General features: G+C 42.0%; 1 protein-coding gene across 2 annotated transcripts in view; it reads left to right on the top strand.

The window, feature by feature from the left end:
* The first annotated feature begins 6240 nt into the window (after positions 1-6240).
* LOC132831386 (kinesin-like protein KIF18A) overlaps positions 6241-16186 on the top strand; it is a 69321-nt gene continuing 59375 nt past the window's right edge. Inside the window, exons 1-2 of one of the 2 annotated variants that reach the window (XM_060849504.1) lie at positions 6241-6344; positions 13845-14205. In XM_060849504.1, the coding sequence (XP_060705487.1) occupies positions 13887-14205 (319 nt within the window). In that variant the 5' untranslated portion in view covers positions 6241-6344; positions 13845-13886. Of the gene's footprint in view, positions 6345-7272; positions 7321-13844; positions 14206-16186 lie in introns of those variants that run through there. The other variant, XM_060849506.1, reaches the window with a different exon arrangement.

Below are 16186 nucleotides of genomic sequence, written 5' to 3'. Positions count from 1 at the left end.
GCGGTTTCCTGTCCCCCTGTTGCTTCCAGTCATCACAGTTCATTAAGAGCCTATTGCAGCCAATTAATGGAAGCCAACTGGAATTTTCTACTCAGCTGCAGATTCCTATCGGCAGGTAAGTTGTGGTTAAGGTGCCTGGAGATAGAATCCCAATAACAAACCAAAGAGGACAGGAGTCATTATTTTTATTATTCATTTTCTACAAAATATAGAATGGAGTACGAGATAAACAAATGTATGGTGCCCTCTGGCAATGGTAAGACAGGAGGTAGTCATCTACACAAACTATAAAGACCATGTGTTTCCAAGGCAGACTGTCAAGCAATCTTTCTTTTCAAGATCAATCACACATATTACAAAATGAGTGACTCAATTTTGAACTGCCTTCTCCCTCACTTGTCTGCTTTCAATAGGGAAGCATATGGACTAAACCATTTAGAACTGAAACAAGGAGAAATTTCTTCACCCAGAGTGGTGAGCTTGTAAAATCTGCGACTATAGATAACAGTCAAAGCCAAAGCATGTATGATTTCGAGTAGTTGGATACAGCTCTTGGAGTGAAAGGGATCAAAGGATATGGGCAAAATCAGGAACAGTTTATTGAGTTGGATGATCAGCCATGATCATAATGAAAAATGGACCAGGCTTGAAGGGCAGAATGGCCTATTCCTGCTGCTATTTTATTTATTTCTATAATCTTGTCTGTTTCAACAATATTCTTCTGCAATGACATTTAATGCAAGATTAATTGTGAATTTTTAATGAGATTTAAAAAAAAAATTAACCGGAAGGGATATGGGACAAGAGTGGCGATTCACAGCTAGGTCACAATGCAGCCATGACTGCACTGAATGGTGAAAAAAGCAGGAGGGGTGAATGGCTTCCTTCTGTTTGAGTTAATGTTTTAAGGCAAATTATGACTCATACCAGAAAAGGCAGTGATGGTACAGATCTCCTTTTTTGGGCCCCAGTTGCTGCTGAGGGAAATTCACTGATAACCTGTAAAATAATACATATGATAATATTCTGAGAAAGTAGCAGTGAGTGATGTGTGGAATAAATAATAACTGCTAACTCTAGCCTTGTAAGATTTTACTGATGTTAGCGATAAGAAGGGCGAACATCACTGCTGCCATTAGTAACACTGATGAGGCTCAAAATTCATAAAACTACTCATTCTCCTGTCCCCACCCCCCACACAAAGCAAGTACACATAGCATTTGTACAACAAAACATTAGGTCAACTACAGTTTCCAATGAAAAGCAAACTTCAACCTTTGACACAGCAAAACATTTGGCACTGTCCAGCCCTTTAGGGGCAGGGGTCTGCCAATTGTCATATCACGCAATCTCAATCCCTGTTTGTCATTTGGAATCAAGTGAAGCTCAAATTCATTCCCGCTGATAAGAAAGAGTGACAATAGAAGGTTTGGAAATAGATTGCTTTTGACTGGCTTCTTAAGACAACACATGAATAGAAAATTGTTTTTAAAGTGTAGAAGCCAGAATTAAAGAACAAAATTCAAATTGGGCAGATACAAAATCAAAAATGGGCCATTCACAGCGATTATATAGAAATTAGGATTTTATTTGTCCTCACTTGTATAGTAAAGGTAGGATATTATTATTTGCGCCTGAAGCAAAATATAATTTCGGAAAAGATGGCATGTAATTACCAGATCTAAGAAGAAAACACGTGTGTAGAAGGCCTTATGCCTGATATGCTGCAAGCTAAATTGATTCAGGTTTGCTCTGGACCTTCAGGTACTAATAATATTAGAGTCTGTCTCATGTTCCTTCAGCCATCTTAGGTTTCCTGTTTCCTTGTTTAAAGGAGAATATGAATATTAATTGACTCTGAATGCACAGTTCAAGTAAGTGATATCTTTGCCAGCACTGTTCAGCATACCACACAGTATTGTAACAAGAGATCCTCAAATTCTAATTTTGCCACAGTTTCTTTGTCTGCACAAGCCTTTGAAGTTCAAATATTTGAAATGAATCAACCAGTGAGGCTTGTGAACACCTGGATCATGTTGGAACAACGTTTTAAAAGAAGGTATCCATTTTCCAACCATGAATAGGTTGGATGTACAAATATTTTCTATTTTCTTGGTCTGTAACACTGGACTGAACAGACCTTTCTTCTCCCTCTGTTTCAGACCCAGTGACGTCAATCAGCCATGATGTAATGCAATACCCCTGATGTAAAAGCAAAATAACAGCATAATACTGTGCTATCTGGAAATCAGAAATAAAAACAGTTAAGTGCTGGAGAAACTCAGCAGGTCTGGTAGCATCTGTAGAAAGACACATGGAGTTAACGTTTCAAGTCCAGTATAACTCCATTTCAGAACTCAATACTTCCTGGAATGTAGTCTATTTGATAATGCACTTCAACTGCAGGTTGGAAGAAACATACAAGATGATCATGAGGAGAATGTTTCCCCTTTTGGGAGAGAGACTAAAACTAGGGGCACAAAAGAGATGAGGAAAACTCCTTTTTTTTCTGAAAGGGTTGCAAATCTTTGAAATCTCTTCTCCAGGAGCAATGGAGTCAAAGTCACTGAATACTTTTAAAGCAGAGGTAGATATATTTTTTGACTAACAAAAGTCAAAAAGTGACAGGAACTAAGTGAAAAAATGAAGTTGAACCAAATGGGGGAGGCTTGTTTGTATTTCTATTTTTGAGCCTTGTCAGTTACGCAAACTCTCATGGAAACTTTTCTAATACGAAGTGCTTGCTAACACCAACAATCCACCAGTAATTGCCAACTGTGCGTTCACACCTTCAATTTTACTCATTGTGCGAATGTGCAATGAAAGGGATTTCTTAAAAATTAACAAAAGAATCTACTTTCCTTGATTTTTTGATATTTACCAATACATGGTTTTATTCAATTATTTTTGTTTGTAAGTGTTTACTAGCTTTTTAAAAAAAATATCTTGGGTTTCATAAATGCAGCCTTTTTTAAAAAAGAGTCTTCACCTTATTGCAGGATGCCACATTAGTCACAATTATCAACCAAAATGTTGACCTTGAGTCTTATAAAGAATTATTAGGGCAGGTGGCCATAAATCTTTCCCAGAGTGGTCAGCTTTAAGATGCAATTCAAAAGAATGAGAGATACAGGGTAGTGCAGAGGATAAACAGAAAAATCTGGAATTATGAGCCCGAACTGGAGGAACAGTTATTTGTAAGCCTCAAAATGGCTGTGAATGCCAATTCGGAATGTGATCAGCTGACATGCACAAAATTCAAACACAGTACTGATTGTAAAAATGTGTAAACAGCTGAGATTCTTCCAAGTTCATCATTTGAACAGAAGCAGAATTGATCCCACAGCCCCTTGAAGCTGTTCTGCCATTCAATAAGATTGAATATACTGAATAAAATTGCCAATGATATTTTGGCTTTCAATTCCAGTTGGCAACAATGTACAACTGCTATTAAAGCAGTTAAGTGGAAGTCGCCAAAGTCCCAGAGTACCATAGTACCGCTGTTTCATCACAGAAAAACGACTGGTGGCGAGTTTAACACCTCAGGCAAGGGACAATGCTGTGAAGGCAGAACATTCATGGTAACCTCAACAAAGTGTATTAAGTTGTGGAGAAAGGGTGAAAAGTACACTTTTGCAATTCATATGGTGACGTTAAAGTAGCTTCCATCTTCATGACTGACGTTGAATGTAGAGTTACAGGACCACAGTTGGTCAAGGCAGAGGTTTTCTTGTTCAGAAAGAAGACAACATTTCTCAAGTAGTTATGTTTAGGTATTAACATAAGAAACACAATAATCAGAGCAGGAGAGGCTGTACAGCAATAAGGATGGCTTATATTCTACCCTAATTCCACTTGCTTACACAAGCTCCACATCTGCACATTTCAAATTGAGATGCTCACAGCATCACCGACCGTTCACTCACAGCTCCATAAATCCCCTGACCCCAACTCGCACAGCCTCATCAACTCAATCTCCATTCTTGCGGCCTCACTAGCTCCACCCCATCACTAATAAAAATTTGCCAGTCCCCTAACTCCCATTCTTACAGTTTCACTAACTCCCTCACCCCTAGTTTCATAATTCATCACCCCACCAACACACTACTCTCACTTCACAAATATCCCCACCCATCCTCCTTTCAGTTTCATGCATCTTTCCATCCTTCAGTTTCATTCCCACATCATAGTTTCATAGATCCATACGCCACCATCTTCCTGTTTCATCCCAACATCTCAGTTTCACGGACTCGTCTGTTCCTCCTCCTCGCAGTTTCACAGTTTTGTCTGTCCTCCCCTCGCAGTTTCATGACCTCCCACCAACATTCTTCTCTCTGTTTCATGATCCCACCATTCTCCTCTCAGTTTTATGCCCTTCCACTTTCCACTGTTTCATGTCATCCCTAGTTTCATGAATTCCTCCCAATTCTTGTTTTTTGAAAGCCCCCAAATCACCTCAGTTTCATGATTTCCCCCATTCTCCCCTCTTAGTTTCATGACTTCCCCCATTCTCCCCTCTCAGTTTCATGATTCTCCCCTCCCATTCTCCTCATGATTCCCCCCTGCAATTCTCTCACGTTCACCTCACCCCCACCCACTCCATTCTCCTCTCACAGCTTCAAGACTTCCAACCTTGAACAAGTCATCATGGATTTAGTAAGGGTAGGTCGTGTCTGACAAACCTGTTGGAATTCTTTGAAGAGGTGACAAGTAGGTTAGACCAGGAAAACCCAGGGGATGTGGTCTATCTAGACTTCCAAAAGGCCTTTGATAAGGTGCCACACGGGAGGCTGCTGAGCAAGGTGAGGGCCCATGGTGTTTGAGGTAAGCTACTGGTATGGATTGAGGATTGGCTGTCTGACAGAAGGCAGAGAGTTGGGATAAAAGGTTCTTTTTCAGAATGGCAGCCGGTGACAAGCGGTGTCCCGCAGGGTTCAGTGTTGGGGCCGCAGCTGTTCACATTATATATTAATGATCTGGATGAAGGTACTGGGGGCATTCTAGCGAAGTTTGCCGATGATACGAAGTTAGGTGTCCGGCAGATAGTACTGAGGAAGTGGGGAGGCTGCAGAAGGATCTAGACAGTTTGGGTGAGTGGTCCATGAAATGGCTGATGGAATTCAACGTGAGCAAATGCGAGGTCTTGCACTTTGGAAAAAAAATAAAAGCGTAGACTACTTTCTAAACAGTGAGAAATTTCGTTAAGCCAAAATACAAAGGGATCTGGGAGTGCTAGTCGAGGATTCTCTAAAGGTAAACATGCAGGTTGAGTCCGTGATCAAGAAAGCGAATGCAATGTTGTCATTTATCTCACGAGGGTTGGAATATAAAAGCACCGTTGTGCTACTGAGACTTTATAAAGCTCTGGTTAGGCCCCATTTGGAGTACTGTGTCCAGTTTTGGTCCCCACACCTCAGGAAGGACATACTGGCACTGGAACGTGTCCAGCGGAGATTCACACGGATGATCCCTGGAATGGTAGGTCTAACATACGAGGAATGGCTGAGGATCCTGGGATTGTATTCATTGGAGTTTAGAAGATTATAGGGAGATTTAATAGAAACGTACGAGATAATACATGGCTTGGAAAGGGTGGACGCTAGGAAATTGTTTCCGTTAGGCGAGGAGACTAGGATCCATGTACACAGCCTTAGAATTAGAGGGGGTCAAGTCAGAACAGAAATGCGGAGACATTTCTTCAGCCAGAGAGTGGTGGGCCTGTTGAATTCATTGCGGCAGAGTGCAGTGGAGGCCGGGACGCTAAATGTCTTCAAGGCAGAGATTGATAAATTCTTGATGTCACAAGGAATTAAGGACAACGGGGAAAATGCTGGTAAGTGGAGTGAAATGCCCATTGAATGGCGGAGTGGACTCGATGGGCCGAATGGCCTTACTTCCACTCCTATGTCTTATGGTCTAACCCCACTTCTCTCAGTTTTAGGCCGCTCCATCCTTCTCACATAATTTCACCTGTCCGTCCCCATTCTCCTCCTCCTCTCAATTTCATGTCTCCACCAATTACCCTTTCCTCACATTGGCCGGTTTTTGGTCCGAGTTGTTCTCGAGTTTGAGAAACTGCGGCGAAAGGGGGGACGACGACGACGACGACGACAACAAGGAACGAGGGAGACGCGACCAGTGTCAACGCGCATGCGCGGTCACGGAGCGCGAGTGTACAGCAAATCCACACCGAGCGGCCGGACCGGCGCATGCGCAGTTCGTGCGCGCGAAATTTTAAACCGTCCGAGGGCGAGAGGGAGAAAAATCTGAAACGGCACTGGAGTTGCAAACCAAGCGGGAGATTCCCGTCTCGTCAGCTGTGGGCGGATGGTGAGCGGCACTCGGTAGGTAGTCTGACCGGGTTTGCCTGCCGCCGGATTCCGTTGCCGATGTTTAGTTTTGAGGCGCTTGTCTATTTGAGTTTGCTATGTAACGGCCGGTCAGGGCCTTGGGCCTATGTTTAGGCCTCGGGTTGTGATTGTCGCCACCGTCCGTTTGTAAACACCTCAGCGTGAAGGAGGCCTCCTACGGATTCTCTCCCCGATTCCATCCACTGTTCACCGAAAAAAGGGTCTCTGGACGCGAAACGTTTTCTCACCATAGATGCTGCTGAATTTCTCCAGCGATTTCTGTTTCAGATTTCCAGTACCCACAGTTGGCTGTTTCATTACCAAACCTAGGTGTCTGTTCAGACTTGGTACCCATGGAAACCCCTTTCCATTAGCCTCTCTGGAGTCAGTGGGTGTGGTTGGGTTGAAATCCTGGATCTCCGCCCTTAACACCGCTGAGGACTACAGCGAGAGGCAGGAAAACTGCAGATGCTGGAATCCAAAGTAGATAAGCAGGGGGCTGCAAGAACATAGCAAGCCAGACAGCATCAGGGGGTGGAGTATATGATCCAAGGAGACAGGTCATTACCACCATCATCTTCACTAGGGCAATAAACCTTTGATTTTTCCAAGTGTGGACCGAAAAGTCTGTTTCCATGCTGTACATCTCTACGACATCCAATTTCTGATTCTCGTAAATAGAGTGCAAAAGGGGTACTTTACCGTTGGAGGTGTTATGTTACATAAGAGACTTTTAAACTGAAGATTTGATAACTCACTCAGATGGTTTTAAAATATATCATTCGTTTTGAGGAAGACCTGGGGAGTAGTGGACACAATTCCTCGATCAATGTTGCACAAATGCATTTTTGATTAGATTTAATATTGTCACATGTACTGGGAGCTGTTATGTGCAAATTGGCTGCCGATTCTCCCAAAGTTACAGCACATTGACTGTAAAGTACTGACTAGCTTGTCTACATTATGAAAGGTAATAATGTAAGTCCTTTTTTTTAGATGGAGCTTCTTATGCAATGGCTGACAGTCACTGCTTTGCAGTGCTCCCAACCTTGGAAAGTGTTGCCTTAAACATTGAATATAGTCTTTGCAGTTGTTGGATGAGGCAGGGGTGAACTTATTTCCGAACTGTGTTTGCTGCTACTTGCCCAATTTCTGATAATTATTTCTTAGATTAGATTAGATTACTTACAATGTGGAAACAGGCCTTTCGGCCCAACAAGTCCACACCGACCCGCTGAAGCGCAACCCACCCATACCACGACATTTACCTCTTACCTAACACTACGGGCAAATTAGCATGGCCAATTCACCTGACCCACACATCTTTGGACTGTGGGAGGAAACCGGAGCACCCGGAGGAAACCCACGCAGACATGGGGAGAACGTGCAAACTCCACACAGTCAGTCGCCTGAGTCGGGAATTGAACTCGGGTCTCAGGTGCTGTGAGGCAGCAGTGCTAACCACTGTGCCACTGTATTATGAAAAGGATGTGTTGAATTCTATTGCAAAAAAAGCACATGAAATCCATCAGCATCTTTATAAGACAGATTGATAAAGCCTATAATCAGAGCTAGTCTTGTACCTTTTTTCTTTAAGTCTTGTAAACTTCTAAAATTTGATTTTTTTTTATATTTCAAGCTTTATATTTTTATCAAGGTTATTCAAATAGACAAAAACAGAAAGTGTGTAAATTCAAAATGGTAGTGGATCAAGTGAAATAATCAACTTGTGAGTATAAAATGAGACAATTAAAGGCATGATACTGCCTCACTTTAAAAACTAAATGCAGTATTGTTTGGGACTAAGCAAACACATCATCTTCTCTAAAATAAAACAACGAACTGTGGACCCTGGAAATCTGAAACAAAAAGAGAAATTGCTAGAAAATGTCTAGTCTGGCAGCACCTGTGGAGAAAATTTTGCATTCAGTGACCTTTTAGAACTGGCGGACTTGATGTTAACTGTGCTTTTTCTCCACAGATGCTACCAGATCTGCAAAGTTGCTCAGCAATTCTTGTTTTTGGTACAACATTTTCTCTTATACCCTGTGGTCCAAATCAAAAGCAATATTGGCTGACATTTATCAACAGCTCTTACTCCAGACTGAGATTATTGTATTTCCTGAACAAAATAAGGAGTGAAATAACCGAAATGAAGAAGAATGTGCACTTCAATTGAGGCATGGGGCTAGGGACTTGTATTTCTATCTTCTGAATAAAATAATCTCTGACCTAACCTTTCACCAATTGAATCTAGTGAGAGGATTCTATATGAAGTAGTTAATACTCACTTTATTACATTTGAGCACACTTTCCTTGGTTTTATCCTAAATGTTATATTTCTGAATGAATCTGATATAAAGCTGCAGTCTCTAGCCATTGATGTAACGTCTGTTCCTGAACACTGTGAAGATCAGTTGCAGACGATCTTTGATTCTAATGTGCCTTTGAGCTGAACATCTGACTATGTTTTGACCATCTCCAAGACTGCTGTCTTCTGTAATATTTTGCATTCCAAGCTCAGCTTACCAACTGATAAAACCCCAAACCAAACCCCCAAGCTATATTCTGGAGTATTTCAATTCAACTTTTCCAATACTCTTCAAGCTCGTCTCTCACTTTCCAATCTGCCAACCTGAGATTATTCAAAGCCCTATTGCGAGAACCATAATTCTCATTAAGATTTGTACACAACTTCACCTTATGTTCACTGACGACACCTTGCTCAATTTTAAATTCTCATTCTTGTCTTCAAATTTGTCCATGGCCTTAACTCACCCTGACCTTTTATACCCTTCAAATGTCTACATGCTTTTTGCTCTTTTGTACATACTCAACTTTCATCTCTCCACTGTTGCCTTCATCTGCCTGGGCTCTAACAACTAGAATACATTAATGAAACCTCTCCAACACTTTGTCTTTTGAGGTACTTGTTTCATCCATTCTCTTTGATCAAGCTTCTTGTCACTTGTCTTGATATTTCACAATGCAGCTTTGAAGGAGATTACTTCTGTGAAGACCCTTGGGTTTTACTATGCACAAAGGTAGTCTAAGATACTTGTGTGAGACTCAACTAGGTTAATTTTAGCAAATTAACTGTAGGTTGAGGAACTCTAGTTATGCACACAAGTTGGGACTGTTTATCATTTGAGAAGGGAAGGCTACGATTTAATAGAGGTGTTTAAAGTCAAGGCCCTGAACATCGGGATAAGCTGTTGCCATTCATGAACAAAAGGGCAAAGATTTTAACCAATTTGCTAAAGGAGGAATGGTGACATGAGAAAACATTTAGTTAGTGATTGAAATGCACTGTGAGAGTATGATAGAGGCAGATTCAGTTGAGGAACTTGAGGAAATTGGATTATTATCCAAAAAGGAAGACTGCAGAGCTATGGGGCGAAGGCAGGGAACAGTATTAAGTGAATTGCTCCTTCAAAAAGCTAAAAGACATTATGGACTGAATGACCCCCTTTTGTGCTGTAATTGTTCTCCATTTCTATCACAAGTAAGCTTTTCCAGATGGGTTAGATGCAGGATTAACCTCTCCACCCCAGAGGCTCTTTCCTGATGAAGGGCTCCTGCCCAAAATGTTGATTTTCCTGCTCCTCGGATGCTGCCTGACCTGCTGTGCTTTTCCAGCACCACTCTAATCTTCCTCAATTATATCCCAGTTTCATTATTTTATCTCTACTGTTGTCAATCTTGTAGTTTAGCTCAATGTGGCTTAGAATCAGGCCTAAATTTATTTAATCTGATGGAATTATCCACTTTTTTTGTTTTTGATGTTTAAAACAGCTTGAAAATATTTTTTGAAGCCAGAGCTTAAACTAGCATGCCTTGATTTGTTGATGTCTCGAGTTCATCTCATGTTTCATTGAAGGAAGAGATGGCAACAACTAAGATGAATGTTAAGGTTACTGTCAAATTAAGTTACATTGAAAGATTGGTTCTATCAAGGCAGTTTGGTTTTGATACTCGCTTAAAATCTAGTCAAAATTCAAGCGTTAAAAAGCATGTTTAAAATCAGCAATCAAATTCGAATTTATGGTTGGCTCCAATTGAGAATTCAGAGAAGTACCATAAAAGCCATTCTTTTTTCAGATGTTGGATTGGTATACTAAAGTAATTAAGGCAGCAATGTAAAAGTTAAGATCAATCTATAGCATTGTAGGTTTGTGGTAAACCTTGTATTCCCTCATAGATATGTCTTGAGGGAGTGTTGAGTGATGGAAGGTACAATAGAAAGTAATCAAGGCAACCTGTCTGAAGTACCTATGTGTAATCAGAGGAGATCTGTCTGGAGAATGTATCTATATAATGAATGCAGGCTGTAGGTCTACCCCTGTTCAATGCCAGGTATTCTGAACTCTAGGTTTGTTCAGTATATCTTTCAGTTGCATGACTATTTTTTTGCGATAAATTCTGTGTCTTATGATCCAGCTCCACAGCTACCTGTTTAAGGAGCAACACTCCGATAACTAGTACTTCAGAATAAACCTGTTGGACTATAACCTGATGTTGTGTGATTTTTAACTTTGTCCACACCAGTCCAACACCGGCACCTCCACATTCTGGAACATAGGAAGTTGAGCATGGCTGTTGATTTGGCAAATGTTTGATTAGGATACTCAATGTGGAGAATGGAACCATGTATGAGAATAATATCCAGTGGAATGATTTGTTTTTGCTGCCCAAGTACAAATTGTCTGACTATCTTTCTTGGCCCACAAGTATATGCAACCTAAAATAGTCTCCTTTTAGAGGAAGATTTCTATATCTTAAATTATGGAGGGAATAACTTGCAAAGATGTTTTTACAGTATTATTGAAATTTTGCCAGCATGGTCAGTTTGCTGATTTCTGTTGTTCTCTTGAGTGAAAAAGATAATATGAAATTAATTGCATCTGCAGGTCACGTTCAAAGTACGGGTATTTTCAGGGACACCTCAGTTTGTTAATTTATGAGTGCTGTACCTGAAGACAACTTCTTGGCTTGTCTGCTGATGCTTCATCCTGAACAGCTTTCTTGGCAGTTCTGTCAGTGATGGTTTGCCAATGCTTTGCACAGTATGTGGCAGGCTGAGGAGGCAGATTCCAAGCTTAATTCAGCCAGAGTAGAAGTTAAACCCATATAATCATCATGAATCAGATCTGTCCACTCGCTTAAAAACGTGTTGCTGGAAAAGCGCAGCAGGTCAGGCAGCATCAAAGGAGCAGATGAATCAATGTTTCGGGCATAAGTCCTTCTTCAGGAATGAGGAGGGGGTGCCAAGCAGGCTAAGATAAAAGGTAGGGAGGAGGGACTGGGGAGAGGGGCGTTGGGAATACGATAGGTGGAAGGAGGTTAAAGTGAGGGTGATAGGCCGGAGAGGGGGTGGGGCCGGAGAGGTCGGGAAGAAGATTGCAGGACAAAAAGGCGGTGCTGAGTCTGAGGGTTGGGACTGAGAAAAGGTGGGGGGAGGGGAAATGAGAAAACTGGAGAAATTTGCATTCATCCCTTGTGGTTGGAGGGTTCCTAGGCGGAAGGTGAGGCGCTCTTCCTCCAGGCGTCGTGTTGCTATGGTCTGGCTATGGAGGAGGCCAAGGACCTGCATGTCCTTGGCAGAGTGGGAGGGGGAGTTAGTGTTCAGCCACAGGGCAGTTGGGTTGGTTGATGCGGGTGTCCCAGAGGTTTTCTCTGAAACTTTCTGCAAGTAGGCGGCCTGTCTCCCCAATGTACAGGAGGCCACATGAGGTGCAGCAAATGCAGTAAATGATGTGTGTGGAGGTGCAGGTGAATTTCTGACTGATATGGAAGGATCCCTTGGGGCCATGGAGGAAGTGAGGGGGGAGGTGTGGGCGCACGTTTTGCATTTCTTGCGGTTGCAGGGAAAGGTGCCGGGAGTGGAGATTGGGTTGGTGGGGGGTGTGGATCTGACGGGGGAGTCGCGGAGGGAGTGTTCTTTCCGGAACGCTGATAGGGGTGGGGAGGGAAATATGTCCTTGGTATTGGGGTCTGTTTTGAGGTGGCGGAAATGACGAAGGATGATACGATGTATCTGGAGGTTGGTGGGGTGGTTGGTGAGGACCAGTGGGGTTCTATCCTGGTGGCGATTGGAGGGGCGGGATTCAAGGGCGGAGGAGCAGGAAGTGGAGGAGATTCGGTGGAGAGCATCGTCAACCCTTTACTTCCCACTCCTCTGTCCTTGAACCCCGCCCATCCAATCGCCACCAGGACAGAACCCCACTGGTCCTCACCTACCACCCCACCAACCTCCAGATACATCGTATCATCCTTCGTCATTTCCGCCACCACCAAACAGACCCCAACACTAAGGACATATTTCCCTCCCCATCCCTATCAGCGTTCCGGAAAGAACACTCCCTCCGTGACTCCCTCGTCAGATTTACACCCCCCACCAACCCAACCTCCATTCCCGGCACCTTCCCCTGCAACCGCAAGAAATGCAAAACGTGCGCCCACACCTCCCCCCTCACTTCCTCCATGGCCCCAAGGGATCCTTCCATATCAGTCAGAAATTCACCTGCACCTCCACACACATCATTTACTGCATCTGCTGCACATGATGAGGCCTCCTGTACATTGGGGAGACAGGCTGCCTGCTTGCAGAAAGTTTCAGAGAACACCTCTGGGACACCCGCATCAACCAACCCAACCGTCCTGTGACTGACCACTTTAACTCCCCCTCCCAATCTGCCAAGGACACGCATGTCCTTGGTCTCCTCCATCGCCAGACCATAGCAACACGACGCCTGGAGGAAGAGCGCCTCATCTTCTGCCTAGGAACCCTCCAACCACAAGGGATGAATGCAGATTTCTCCAGTTTTCTCATTTCCCCTCCCCCTCCACCTTTTCTCAGTCCCAACCCTCAGACTCAGTACCGCCTTCTTGTCCTGCAATCTTCTTCCCAACCTCTCCTCCCCCACCCCCCTCACCGGCCTATCACCCTCACCCTAACCTCCTTCCACCTATCGTATTCCCAACGCACCTCCGCCCCCAATCCCTCCTCCCTACCTTTTATCTTAGCCTGCTTGGCACACCCTCATTCCTGAAGAAAGACTTATGCCCGAAACGTCGATTCTCCTGCTCCTTTGATGCTGCCTGACCTGCTGCGCTATTCCAGCAACACATTTTAAGCTCTAATCTCAGCATCTACAGTCCTCACTTTCTCCTTTGTACACTCACTGTCTAGCCAACTGAGCATAACAGAGTTCTTATATGCATCAATTAAATAATATAAGGATTTTTTACTTTGACTTAAAGATTCAGTTGACACACTTGATTGTCATTTCTTTCTTATTCTACTGTGTACGCTTTACTTGTACTAAAAGGTAGAAACATATGCAACTGTACTCCTGAGGAGTTGGTAAGATTTGGGCTGTCAGAGGTACAACCTCAGATTTACTTGTTGGTACATGTAGGTGTGGACCTATCTGACCTGTCTTCTGAATTCTCTTTTTCAGTTCACCTTGTCTATGTTTTCTTGGCTTACAGATACGCGAGGAGACAGAGTCAGTGAGAGTTATAATTGTTGTCATGGCACTGGAAGAAGAAGGAAACGTTACTGTAGTTGTCCGAATACGACCGCAGAATCAACGAGAACAGGAGCATGATAACCAAGTAGTTGTGGAAGTAGTTGATGAAAATGTTCTGGTCTTTGATCCAAAGGAAGACACGAACGATGAAATGTTTTCTGGAGCTAAATTGAGAAACCGAGAAATCCCACGACGGAAAAGCAAAGATCTGAAGTTTGTGTTTGATAGAGTTTTCAGTGTAACCTCTACACAGCAAGAAGTGTTTGAGTTCACAACAAAACCTATTTTGGATGGTGTTTTGAATGGATATAATTGTTCAGGTAAGAGTCAAAGCTGAAAACTCAAAGTCAATATGGCCGACGCACAGATGTGTATTTGCATTTATGAACCTAAGCAATTCCCTTGTGCGAGCAGTTTAAAATTAATTTAAACCGCTGCTGAAGCCCACATGTACATGACTGGTGATAGACAAAGTTTGATGTAGCCAAATTGCAAAGATGTTTAGTAACAACATTGTTTCTGCCCTGCTGAACTGTAAACAGTTGTTTTCACGTACATATTGCCTTTACTGTAGTCCAGGTGCAAGAGTGCCCAAACCAATTATTAAATTGTTCAGATCAGAATATTTTAAATTCTGAGGCAGACATGCATTGAAGCCATTGATTAGATGTCGGAAATAAAGGCAGGTCATTCCGAAGTGTCATTTTAATCCCTACAATAACTGCCTCGTCCAGACACTACTCTGTGAGCTTCTGTTGCCCCTTGAGACTAAGCAACTTCTGATGTCGTGCTGTGTGGTCTGGTTTAATTCAAAGCACTATCAGTTATTTACAACAGACTTATAATTCATCCTGTGAATCAATGCTGAATTGCCAATTGCTGGGTGCATTTTTGTTATACAAAGGAAAATACTGAAAGGCTAAAATGAGTATTGCTGAGTTGTCTTTGTAGGACTAATATCATATTATGTATTACCAGAATGAGACAGAATAAACTACAATCTGTAAGTGCTGTGGTCAGTGGTAAGATTTAAGGAAAACGGTTCCAGAGTTTTTAGCTTCTGTATTTTATAGTAAAATGAACTGATATATTCAAATGTTTTCATTTTTCTTCCATTATGATGTAAATTCTTTCTTCCCAGATTTTATTTCACTTAGTTTTCCTTCCCGCTTTCCATTCTTCCTTGTCTCTTTGATTTTGCTCTCTTATCGAGAAGCTTAACTGTACAAAACTAAAATACTTTGGATGCTGGAAATTGCAATAAATACAGAAAATCTGGAAGTATTCAGCAGGTTTAGTAACATCTTTTGGATAGAGAAACAGAATTAATATTTCAGATCAATAACCTTTCATCAGAACCAGTTCTGTTTCTTTCTTTGTAGATGCTGTGAGATTTGCTACGTACTTCCAGCATTTCCTGTTTCTATCTGTGTTAAAGCATAGGTTTATCATATATTCCACTCACTTAAGTAAATGCTAATTTTAAATCGCCTAAGTAGCCAGGAAGGCTAGATTGTGCATCTGGGAAATTAACAGAATAGAAAGGTCTTGAGAAAAAAAAGGGCCTTTAAAATTGAGCTCAAACTAAGTCTGGTTAATGTTGCTTAAATTTACTAATGACTTGTGTTAATACGGCCTGTCAATGATCAACAGCACAAATATGTTTGCAATTAATGCTGGAATGTTGAACTGTAATCATTGTTAACCCTTTATAGGTTTGCCTGTTTTATACTTACAATCCCAAGCAACATTGTTATACATTCATTATTGTAAGTACTTCAAACAGCCAGTCACTTGAATATTTTTGAGGTCCTGCTATTTGGTAGCTCACTTTTAAGTAGATTTAAATTCACCCTTGCTTATTAGTTACTATAAATCCAATTAGCAATGATTTAGTGGATGTAATTTTTACAAAAGTATTTATATAACAGCTATCAACTACTTGTGGTTAGGTTCGATAAGTTTGAACTTGAAAATATTAGTCAGAATAATTACTGGTGGCTTGCATGCTTGAGGCCCAAGTGACAAATAATCACTGGTGCATTCTTTCTCCATTTCTTGAAGAATCATTCACGTTCTGGATGTGTAGACTATAAGCACAGAGTTGTTTTGAGCATATGTGCAGGGTATAAGCATAATTAATTTAAGTTGGCCTTTCCAGAAATGGTACGATTTGAACTGAGCCTGTTGACCAGATATACATGTCTTGATGTTGGGTGCCTATTAATCTGTGTATTGTAACTCCTTATTGACTGGAGAGGAGTGTGGTTGATGTTTAGAACTCACTTCTACAAGTGGCAA

The sequence above is a fragment of the Hemiscyllium ocellatum genome, chromosome 33 (genome assembly GCF_020745735.1).
Source record: "Hemiscyllium ocellatum isolate sHemOce1 chromosome 33, sHemOce1.pat.X.cur, whole genome shotgun sequence".
Classification (NCBI taxonomy): Eukaryota; Metazoa; Chordata; class Chondrichthyes; order Orectolobiformes; family Hemiscylliidae; genus Hemiscyllium; species Hemiscyllium ocellatum.
Note: the sequence above shows the minus strand (reverse complement) of the source record. Positions and strands in the feature narration are given on the sequence as shown.